The sequence below is a fragment of the Syngnathus typhle genome, linkage group LG3 (assembly GCF_033458585.1).
Source record: "Syngnathus typhle isolate RoL2023-S1 ecotype Sweden linkage group LG3, RoL_Styp_1.0, whole genome shotgun sequence".
NCBI lineage: Eukaryota > Metazoa > Chordata > Actinopteri > Syngnathiformes > Syngnathidae > Syngnathus > Syngnathus typhle.
Genome location: NC_083740.1, coordinates 20,595,319 through 20,607,234, shown reverse-complemented (window position 1 = coordinate 20,607,234; position 11,916 = coordinate 20,595,319). Strand labels below are relative to the sequence as shown.

The following is an 11,916-nucleotide window of genomic DNA, read 5'->3' as shown; positions in this document are numbered from 1 at the left end:
GCTACACTTCATACATGTCGTTCACTGCACAGTGGCATTCATTCGCTGGAATAATGTGAGCCCTCTGTACTGCAGTCAAGTTGGAAAAGGTGAACCGGGGCACGGCAAAAATGCCCCGACACAAAAGCGTGTCTGCTCGCCCAAACTGGATGATTCTAATTACCACTTTGCAGAAGGGAAACAAGGAGTAAACAATACACAGTCAAAAGCCCATAGGGCTTTTTTGACATGCACGGCACGTTCGTGGCCATGCCTTTTTATTCATGCAACCATTAATTTATTCTTTCATTCATAGCATTTAGAAAAACAAAAATGCTTCCCATGATATTGGAAAGACTAAGAAATAATAAAAGTTAAGAAATTTGCAGTGATGCAGTTGTGTATTATGAAGTGAGGACGTGTCCATGTCAGAACTTGTCAGTAATAGTATTAGCATCAAAGAGCAATGGGATACAGAGCAGAAAAAGGGTCAATATTGAATTTTGGGATTCATATGTGTTTGATTAGACTAGTGTGAGTATATTTTACTACACCATTTCAGTTTTGTCCTGCGTTAACTCGTTTATGCATGACTTTACAGCTAAGAATACATTAAACCAGTTCAGTGTCCTTGTGGTATGAGTGTCTGCCCTGAGACTGGGAGGTCATGGGTTCGATCCCCGGCCGAGTCATACCAAAAAGACTATAAAATGGAACCGCATGCCTCCCTGGGCATTAAGGGTTGGATTGGGGATGCTGTGAGGAGCTGTGCCCCACAGTCATTATTTGCAATGTATAGCTTCTACTATGGAAGCTCGTCTGAGGACGGCCTAACTAATACATTAAAACAATTACAGTGTGTGAATGCAGTGTTATTTATCAAGACACTCAAACTCTAGAAAGTGTATTCCAAAAATCTATGGAGGTTTTACAGTACCTAAGCATTGCCTAATACTCCATAACTCCAAACTGAAAAGACCTTTCCTGGTCTCAGACATTTTTCTTTGATGAACACTTCGCACTTTCCACTTTCATTCCACCATTTGTCGCATCGCTGACTATAATGTTTCTTTTACTGCATGTTTGACCTTTGGCGCATGTCTTTAAACACGGAGCTGAAGAATGTTCGCATAGACCGTTGCTCTCACACACAGACAAACACATTTACACACACGCAGACCACACTGTTAGTAAAACCTTCATTCTCTTTCAGTGAGTCTTAACAGGAACAACCTGTCGTGTCCCATTTGGCGGTTTAATAGTTTTCCTGTGACGTGTTACGTCACATGCTCTATCTGTTGCAACTGTCTAGCTAAAAAAGAACTGTCTTGCTTGGTTTGTTTTGTTTGGCATACTCTGGGCTAAGTAGCCCTGAATGAGTGCTGTTGGATTTTGTCCACAATTTAGGAAGCGCGCTATCTGCGCCTCACGGCAAAAGCCATTGCCAATCACCTGTTATCCAATTTACTCACCAATTTCCTTTGATTTCTTCAGATTTAGGAAAATGCTAAAACACTGAAGCAGAAATTAGACTTACACAGGTTGGTTGAGTTCAATCACAATTCTTGTTAAGAAAGCTCTGTTTTCAGAAAAGTACAATACAGCGTTGGGCCTTTCATGCGACCATGCTCAAGAGCAGAAAGTCTCCATTCAGAAAAGGCAACGTTCAAGGTTCTTTGGTCAGCTTATATTCAGTTGCACATGCCGGTGTGGGCCGAGTTTGATGGGTGATGAGTCTTTGGGGTGGGGCAAGTTCGCAGGAGAGTTTGATTCCATGGAAGTGGGTGCTGGTTCGGTGAGACCTGGTTCTGTGGGGTTGGATGCTGATTATGGGCGATTCGATGTGTGTGGGGGCTGTTGTTTTCCTTTCCGTCTTTCAGCCTGACTCAGGTCTTTGGCCGGGTTCTTGGCTGTCTCCCTCTGGCACCTCTACCGGTTGTATCTCCAAGTGTCCTTCCTGTAAACCAGTGCTTCTCAAATAGTGGGGCGCGCCATAAAGTGTAATTGCGGGTTTACTACAGCAGGGGGCAGTAACGCTCTCATTGTTACTTCTGTCACGTTTGCGACAGTGCAACATTTTACGACTTACAAGACAAGTTAGGATAGTCACGGTGGGGAGGGGGGGCGCGAATAGATTTCTTCTTGCTAGGGGGGGGCGTAACAGAAAATAATTGAGAAGCACTGCTGTAAACCAAGGGTCCCCAAACTTTTTCCTGTGAGGGCCACATAACTTTTCCCTTCTCTGATGAGGGGCCGGTGTCAGTTTGTAACAGAAAAAGTGTGACGATCGTAGGGGAGCTTAACATTTTTATTGTTTTCCAGAAAGCCACACATAACCAAATAACTGTTATTTAATAACCCTTTCCAGGTTCTTTACAGAAAAAAAAGTCAGGAAACAAATAATAACACTATTAATGAAATAAATAATAACTAAATAACCCTCTCTGAGTTCTTCACAGAAAAAACTGGAAATAACTAATAACTAAATAACTCTCTCTGGGTTCTTCATAGAAAAAAAGCCATAGAACATTAACTTTCTGTTGTGCCATGCACAATCTTAACAGATAAAAGTTCAGCTCAGTTGTCAGAGCAGAATCTCTCTGACACATATGAGCAGTCTCTTAAAGTTCTTGTGTTCCTTCCTTATAATCCTTTTGTAGGTTCCAGTAGGCTTGTAGACACCGCTGTTTGCAGCTCTCTCTCATCAACTTCCCTGTGAAACCCACAAAGGAAGCAGGTTGAGAAACTGAACTAAGTGATACAGCACCTACACAGCACAATACATTTCACTACCAGTAGGGTTGTAAAGATGGATTCTATCCCAGTATATTTTATTATGATTATATTTGTTTATGCTCAGAATGACTCATTCAAGTCAGAAAAGTGAGCTTACCTATGTATGTTCATCAGTGTGAACTGTGGGCCTGCATCTGGCTGGTGAGAAGTTGAATATCAGGTTCCATTCTAGTTACAGCCAGTCTCAAGCACTGATGCAAATGTTCATCTGTCAATCTTGATCATCGAAGTTTTCAGCAGTTTCATGCGAGAAAAGATTTTCTCGCAGATATACGTGCTGCCAAAAACTGTGGACATTTTCATTGCGTGTTTTTTGATGTTTGGATATGTGTCGTTTGGGAGGGCAGCATAGAAGTCAATGAGACTGTTGGGCTTGAATGCGTCTTTCAGAACATCACAGTTCTGTAACTCAGCCAACTCAAACTGATATGAAGGCTGGGCTTCATCAATGTCGGCAACAAAGGGTTTCTGAAAAAGACGGATTTCTTTTGCATGAACATGTAGTTCACTGAATCGCACACCAAACTCCGCCTTCAGCATTTCCAGTGCTTCCACGCACTTTTCAGCTGGGAACGGGACCGCTGGGTTCTCTGTCGACAGGTTTTGGGTAGCAGGAAGATGGACGAAGTTGCGCTTTTTCACTTGTTCCAAAAGCAGCGCTAATTTCACCTCAAATGCTTTTATGTGTGTGTATACATGTCGCAAATGAGTTTCCCCTCACCTTGTAGCTGCAAGTTAAGGCTGTTAAGTATTTCTGTCACGTCTGTTAAAAATGCGAGGTGCCATTTCCATTCTGGGTCGATCAGCTCTGGGACCGTTTTGTCTTTTAAATGAAGAAATGCGTTAATATCGGGTAGCAGTTCGTAAAAACGGCTCAAAACTCTGCTCAGCCATCGGACCTCTGTGTAGTACAGCACATCTCCGTCCGTAGACTCCAGTTCAGACAGGAATTCTTGGAACTGCCTGTGTTTAAGTCCCTTTGCTCTGATGAAGTTTATGCACGACACCACAACCTTCATTACAGAATCCCACGTCAACACTTTGCAGCACAGTGCTTGCTGGTGAATTAGGCAGTGGACTCGTAGCGGTGAGACCCCTTTTTTCCAACTCCCGGTTCATGCGTCCTATTAGACCCCGAGTTTCGCCCACCATGCTAGGAGCCCCGTCAGTCGTGATGCTAGCTAGCTTTGACCAGTCCAGGTCCAACTTCTCCATGGTTTGGCACATTTTGTCAAAAATTTCCTCTCCCGTTGTAGTCCCTTTGAGACTTTGGAGGGCTGCCAGCTCCTCGCATATCTCAAAGTTTGCGCTAACTCCACGAATAAAAATGAGCAGTTGCGCTGTGTCTTGCACGTCCGTGCTCTCATCCAGTGCTAATGAAAAAAAGTCAAATTCTTTCGTCTTCTGCTGCAGCTGGGCATATACCACACATGTCAAACTCAAGGCCCGGGGGCCAGATACGGCCCGCCACATCATTTTATGTGGCCCGCAAAGACAAATTTTGCATCAAATTCAGTCATTACTGGAATTGCAAATTGTCTTCACTTTTAATATATATATTTTTTAATATCTGACCATTTTTTTCTCGTCTGATTTGAAAACAAGTTATTTGTCAGTTTGTTTTGTAGCTTTTACTGTATATAATATGAGGTGCTCATACATTTATTTGGGTTGACAGTTATACTGGCCCTCCGAAAAAGAAGCTATGACTGCAATGCGGCCCGCGAAAAAAACGAGTTTGACACCCCTGGCATATACATTACTCCCGATTTCTTCAACGCGTCTGGTGATTGTACTCGCCGACAGACTTACGGCATTAAATGCATCTTTCTTCCCGGGACACACCTCCTCCGCGACAGCATCCATACATTTCTTAACAAACTCTCCGTCAGTGAAAGGCTTACCGCTGCTTGCTATCAGTTTAGCAACCCGAAAGCTGGTCCGAACGGATGCCTGGTTCAGCTGAGCTTGGCGTACAAATGTATTCTGCTGAGATAGTAGTCCACTTTTTAGCTTTGAGAGTTTGTCTGCTCGTATTTGGCCTTGCAAGCTATCGTACTTGTCTTTGTGACGGGATTCATAGTGTCGGCGAAGATTGTATTCTTTGAATACCGCCACCATCTCTTGACAGATGAGACAAACAGCCTTTTCTTTACATTGAACAAAAAAATAATCGTTTGTCCACTGCAGGTTAAATACCCTGCATTCTGAATCAATTTTCTCTTACCTAACCTTTTCGCCATTATTCCGTTCTCTCTTTGACAGGGCCGGCGGGCTTAGGATTTTTTTTCTGGAGGCCAAATAGGAAAAAAATCCGATAGCGTCTCTGGTATTGTTCAGAGGGCCGGGCCAAATGTGCTGACGGGCCGTATCCGGCCCGCGGGTTGTAGTTTGGTGACCACTGCTGTAAACCATTCTTGCACATACATTCACTTCGCCCATTGTCGCACACCGCCCATTCATCATTCTTTCAATTTTGTACGGAATTATGTGAGCTTTTGGCTGTGACATCATCAATTTATTAATGTTCCCTGACTATGCAAAGTTTGTACTCACCACTTACCATGTTTTTGTTTGTTTGTTCTTTTGATACTCCATGTACTTGCTTACGCCATCATATTCTTAGTTTAATCATGCTTCCAACCATATCTTTTCTTTGTTCGGCAAAATATTTCCCTCTGTCCAGAACGTTCAGTAGTAATCGAAAACTGGCGTCTAGCATTTGTCAAAACAAGATACAATCTTGTCCATTTTTAGACGACTTTGGCAGTGTCCGTGATTTAGAAAATCATCAGGCATGCATTAAACAGTTCCTTAAGGGTCATTAAGCTATTCAGGCAATATATCAAAAAACATTTGTTATTTCAACGTGCTCAGAAATACATATCAGATCATAAAGTTAAAACCTTTGTCATTACCCCCTATCAAAAATGTCTAGTTATGTCTGCTTTATTGATTTGGTGTGTAGGTATAATTATATGCTTAAAATGTTTCTTATTGATTTAATATGTGAATATACTTGTCTGCTTATGTACTTTATTCAATGAGGTTTGAGCATATCTGGTTTTGTAGCTAGGCAGGACTTTTTGTATTTCGAACCCATTCCTTCACTCGTATGATGCTGGAGCCTATCCCAGCAGTCATTGGGCAGTAGGCGGGTGACACCCTGAACCGGTTGCCAGCCAATTGTAGGGCACACAGAAACAACGAACAACCATCCATATTCACACCTAGGGACGATTTGGAGTGTTCAATCAGCCTACCATGCATGTTTTGGGGATGTGGGAGGAAACCGAAGTGGCCGGAGAAAACCCATGCGGCAACGGGGAGAACATACAAACTCCACACAGGGAGGGCCGGAGGTGGAATCGAACTCGCATTCTCCTAACTGTGAGGCGGACGTGCTAACGAGTGTCCACCGTGCTGCCCTTGAACAACAACGACAACAACGGTGTAAAATGTGCTGCCATCATGCATGCTTCCATTTTCTATAGAGCTGATCCCAGTTGACTTGAGGCTAGACAGTTGCCAGTCAATGGCAGGGACATACAGATGAGTACTTACAGTCACATCTACAGGCCATCTTCAATGAAACTAGCATGTTTTTTTTTTTGTAATGAGAGAAATTCTATGCAGGAAGCGGGAGCCCAGATTTGAACTCCTCTTTGAGGGGTTAAATTCATTTGTGTTTTTCAGAAAGCAAATGTCTGTCAAGTGGGGCTCGCTGTCGGGAATGATTGGAGCAGGGCGACCAAATGCAGCTTGAACCAGGGTTTATTAAAGGGAAAGGGAGTTGGAAGGGAGGTAGGTGGGGAAACGAAGACACAGACGGGATAGACTCACGGCCAGCAAACAGACAGACAGAAGTCCACTCGGACACGGATAGAATTCTGACCGTGAGCCTCCAGACGAGACAAGTCCAAGGTGGCAGCAACAGAGTCTGAACCGCACACAGCGGCAAACGCGGAAACAGAACTGTGCACACCGTCAACAGAACGGCAATCGGCGCCATTCGGGGAGTCAGAACCGCAATCGGCGGCATTCGTGGAGTCAGAACCGCAATCCGTGATCCGAAGAGTAAAGTGGATAACAAGTGATTCAAGTCTAGTTATGTCTGCTTTATTGATTTGGTGTGCAGGTATAACTATATGCTTAAAATGTTTCTTTTATTGATTTAATATGTGATTATACTTGTCTGCTTATGTACTTTATTCAATGAGGTTTGAGCATATCTGTTTTTGTAGCTAGGCAGGACTTTTTGTATTTCGACCCCATTCCTTCACTTTGAATATTATGGATGCACTATGTGCATTGAAGCACGAGCCGAACTATAATATTTCCCTCAGCTGTTATTGACTTTTTGTTTCCATCACCACTGGAGCAGCTGCACGCCCACAAAGCACACACACAGTGAGTTCTATTCAAAGGGTTGCAGCAACTGCCGTAGCGACAGCCAGTTGTTACTGCATATACAGTAGTTCAATTACAAGTCAAGATATGATCACAGCTACTGGATGTGGTTAATTTCTAGCTCTCTTTTTCAGTACCACCAGCTGTGTTATACTGTGTGACACATTGAAGTTAAAGGCACTATTGCATTATCTGTGAAATATTAGTTGATAATATTTGTCAACCATTTTTTAAATCAGTCCTGCAAGAAAGGTTTTCGAGATTAATTTTTCTGACGGGGGGAGAATAAAAAGGCTTTTATTGTCATTGTACAGCAACAGACAAACTGGAGGTCCAACAAAATTGCAAGTGGCTTTACAGACTTCATACAGTGAGAGCTTTGTGTGTATTTGGTGACCTGTGTATGTGTGCATTTGGGTAGAAGCTGTCCCTAAGTCTGTTATTGTTGGATGCACCTGTAGCATCTGCCAGAGTGCAGCAAGCAAAACAGGTGGTAAGTCTTGTGATGTCTTGGCAATAGAGGATCAGTAGAAGGTTAGCAGCAGATTTTGGATGGTGTCCTTTTTTCTGAGCAGTCTCAGGAAGTGCAGACGCTGCTGTGCCTTCTTGGGGACAGCCTTGGTGTTGACCGACCAGGAGAGGTCGGCAGAGATGGTGGTGCCCAAGAAGGTGAAGGATGTAACTCTCCCTACTGAGTCGCCCTTGATGGTGAGGCGAGGTGGATCTGTTCTGGACCTCTTGAAGTCTCGGATTAGCTCTTTTGACTTAGCGGCGTTTAGTGTCAGATTGTTAGCTGTGCAACACTCAGACAGCCGCAGGACCTTATTTTTGGACGCTGACTAGTCACCTCCTGAGATCCACCCCACCGCTGTCGTGTCGTTGGCAAACTTCACGATGATGTTACCGTTGTGGGCCAGTTTAAAGTCGGAGGTGTAAAGGTTGTAGAGGAGGGGAGGGGGGCCATGTTGAATGTTCTGGTGGAAGAGAGGTGGGGCCCAGGTTTGACTGCTGGTGCCTGGAAGGAAGTCCTTTATTGAGCTGCAGGTGAGAGGGGGAAGCGAAGGTTAGACAGCTTACTGACCAGGATGTCAGGAATGATTGTGTTGAAGGCCGAGCTGTAGTGAATGAAGAGCATCCTGATGTGGCACTTCCGGTGTTCCTTTGAATTACAACACATGTAAAATTCAAATTGTGCAAACTTTTACAGGTCAAATATCCTGCCAGAGAAAAATAAATAATTTTTAAAGTACATTTTAAAGCCATCCCTGATTCAAATTTGCTGTTAACCATTGTAGCATTTGGTAGTTCAAAACTGTTATCAATGTGCATGATTCGATGTGTCACATGTTGACAGGTGAGAGAGAGAGGTAGACATGCATCTGCTTGTGAAAGCTGTATTAGTCACACAATGTATGTGTTCTACTTTATCATTTTTAGTTCACTGGCGTGTTCAATGAATTGTCTGTCATTGATGAGAGCAATGAAAGTGGAATGTGGTTGACAGAAAGCCAGTTACCTGTTGGGAGCTACTGATGAATGAATGCTCTTCCAGCTTTGGCAGTTAAAATGAGTCAAATCACAAGAGCCAAATCTGGCCTCACTCCCTTCACACCTGGGTTTACTAATTTGTTTGTGCTCCTCAACTACTTGATTTGATTGCATGAAGGAAAATGTTTCTCTTGTAGCATGACGATTATGTCGTAGTTAAAAAAATGGCCTTTCATAGTTAGCTTATTGTTTCTACTACTTGTCTTTGTCAATGGTACCAATACTAAATCAATCTACCGTATTTTTCGCAGCTATAAGGCGCACCCTCATTGAATTTTTTATTTTAGAAATGATTTCATATATTGGGTGCACCGGATGAAAAGGCGCATAAAATAGAGGCTATACTGCAACAAACTGAGGTTGACTAAGGTTGCGGTATGCATCCACTAGCCAACAACCAATGAGCCCTCAGTAAACAATCGCGTTTCTCAAACTATCTCCTATAAAATTGGTACTGCTTACTTATGTTTGTTTCCCTTCCATATCAATCCGGAAATTTACTGTAATTTTCGGACTATAAGTCGCGGTTTTTAGCATAGTTTGAGTGGGGGGGCGACTTATATACATATAGATGGGGTTTTTTTTCACTTTTTTGGGCATTTTATGGCTGGTGCGACTTATACTCCGGTGCGACTTATAGTCCGAGAATTACGGTACTCAAAACATTAACGGCGCAGCCTATTTTGAAATGAAATAACCTTGTGCGTATAGCAGCTATCATTATAGCATTAGCCACCTGCAAAATCCCATGAGCCTCAGCAGCCTCAGTGTCATGGTGGCCCGCTGTAAACAATCCGTTTCTCAGACTCCCATAAAAGTGATCGGAACCGACTAAAGACTGATTCAACACGAGTGACGTCAGTTCCTCCCCAGTTATGAACCTCACTGCATGTCACGCACTAACATGATAATGACAGAAATTGACCACAGGCCAGTCATTTTCAACAATGAACATTGTATGCACTTTCTCACACACAAACTCTCAGTTCTACAAAGTCCACAAACAAAAACAATAATTCACGATAGCGTTTTTTTGCTTACTATGCATGTTGCTTAGTGCATTCCTTGCCTTGAACAATCGTCCTCAAATCTGGCTTGTATTCCGTTGTTGCTAGTCGAAGCAATTCTTTTTGTTGGATGTCTGATACTATTCGTTTTAGTTTGTCGTTTTCAGGAGACAAGATTTCAACACCGTCACTGAGGCATTTTTTAACAAACTCCACTTCATTGTATGGCTTTTTAGCCCGTGCAATGTTCCAAGACAGTTGATGCGATGCAAGCGTGAGGGCCTGAGGGCTTTGTAATTTTTGGGAAAAACTGTACCTGTTTTTCTGCCTGACTTTTCAAAGTGTCCAACTTGCACATGCAAAATTCAGTCCCTTTTGCAAAGTCCTTATCGATATTAGCATGAAATGAGCTGAAGTGGCGCTGAAGATTTGAAGCTTTGAAATCCGCTAATGACGTCTGACATATCAGGCAGAATGGCTTGCCATTGCGTTCAACAAAAAAATATAAACTTTCCCTCTCTGTTAAAAACATCCTGTGTTCATCTTCATATTTTCGTTTAGCTGTGTATTTTCTCCCTGCCATTTTGAGAGCGAAATTGACACTATTTGTTTCCTCGAATGGGTTTGCCCCTCCTCCTTTGCGGGATTTCACCTCATGCGCATACGCGTTTGACAGAAATACCATATTGAACTCAAGCGAAGCAACATGCACAAAAAAAAAACCACAAACACAAATGTTGATATGAACGTAAAAGAGCCGAAGGAAACCAGGCAAAGATCTGCATGAGGCTCGCGAGCCGCGGGTTGGCCACCACTGCTCTAGACTCAGGTGCCTTTCCTCTTCCATGCTCCAGAGACTGCATAAATTACATCGCCCCTAAAGGCGAAACTTCATATTGCAGGTTTTGAGTCATTTCAGCAGCTCTCCAACAGCTAATGATAGCCATCACTGGCCGATCAACTTTGATTTACTTTGATACTCTATTTCGATTTATTCCAAACAGACTGCAAAAACTCATCCTCCTTCAAAGTGGTCTATTGAGATTGAGTGCACACGTGTCAGTGGCAATGATTAGTATAACTTCCGGATCCACTACGCAAATTAATTTTACATTCAAAGTGTGATAGTTTGCAAAGTATTGTTGAAATGTGTCATTGAAAGTCTAACTCAAATCATTCTTGTGTATGTGCAGTTGCATCGTCTCAATGCTGTGACCGTTTGCACAAGGAGAAGGAGGAGGCACGCATAAATTTGGAGGAGGCCTTAAAAAGGCTAGATGAGCAACACAAGGATGAATTGGTGCAGCTAGAGGAGAGGTACCGATTTTTCCATGCACAGAACACATCCAATCATAATTGTATGTCCAAAATTCTTATTCTGTCTTGTTTGTATATGTCAGATTGAGGAGTTTTTACCAAACAGAGTGGGACAAAGTCCATCAAACATACCAGGAGGAGGCTGACAAATGTCGCATGTTAATGGAACAAAAGGTCAGAGAACTTACACCAATCAGCTTTCTGGCAACAACTCACCCAAATCAACAATTCACAAAAAAAAGCCCCACCGGCCTCCAAGCCGCAAGGTTCAAAGCTTGTGCAAAAAGTAGTGGCTTATAGTCCGGAAAATACAGTATTTTAACAAAACAATTTCAAATTCTTGGGCTAAGGCTAAAATTCTATACGTTCCTTATACTTATGCACACACATTACAAGTGTTACATTTGTCTTAGGGATGTATAGTACATCCATCCATTATCTGTACCCCGTGTCCCAACCGGGGTCACAGGCGTGCTGGAGCTTATCCCAGCAGTCATCGGGCAGTCGGCGGTGGACACCCTGAACTGGTTACCAGCCAATCGCAGGACACACAGAGACGAACAACCATCCGAACTCGCACTCACACTTATGGGCAGTTTGGCGTGCTCAATCAGCATGCCAAGCATGTTTTTGGGATGGACCCGGAGAAAACCCATGCCGGGCACAGAGACAGAACACGCAAACTCCACATAGGGAAGGCCGGAGGCGGACTCGCACCTGCACCCTCCGAATTGTGAGGCATGCGTGCTAACCAGTGCTCCACCGGGATGCATTGTACTTTCTTAAAATCCTTAACAAAGCAGTAACAAATGAGCAAAATGTGACAAATGACAGACTGCTGCACAACACAAGATTGGAG

The 11,916-nt window shown here is 43.2% G+C and overlaps 1 protein-coding gene across 4 annotated transcripts in view; it reads left to right on the top strand.

The window, feature by feature from the left end:
- LOC133151344 (microtubule-associated tumor suppressor 1 homolog) overlaps positions 1-11,916 on the top strand; it is a 64,339-nt gene that overhangs the window by 48,954 nt on the left and 3,469 nt on the right. For all 4 annotated transcript variants that reach the window (XM_061274281.1, XM_061274284.1, XM_061274282.1 and 1 more), the window contains 2 exons: positions 10,934-11,057; positions 11,141-11,231. In XM_061274281.1, the coding sequence (XP_061130265.1) occupies positions 10,934-11,057; positions 11,141-11,231 (215 nt within the window). The remainder of the gene's footprint in view (positions 1-10,933; positions 11,058-11,140; positions 11,232-11,916) is intronic.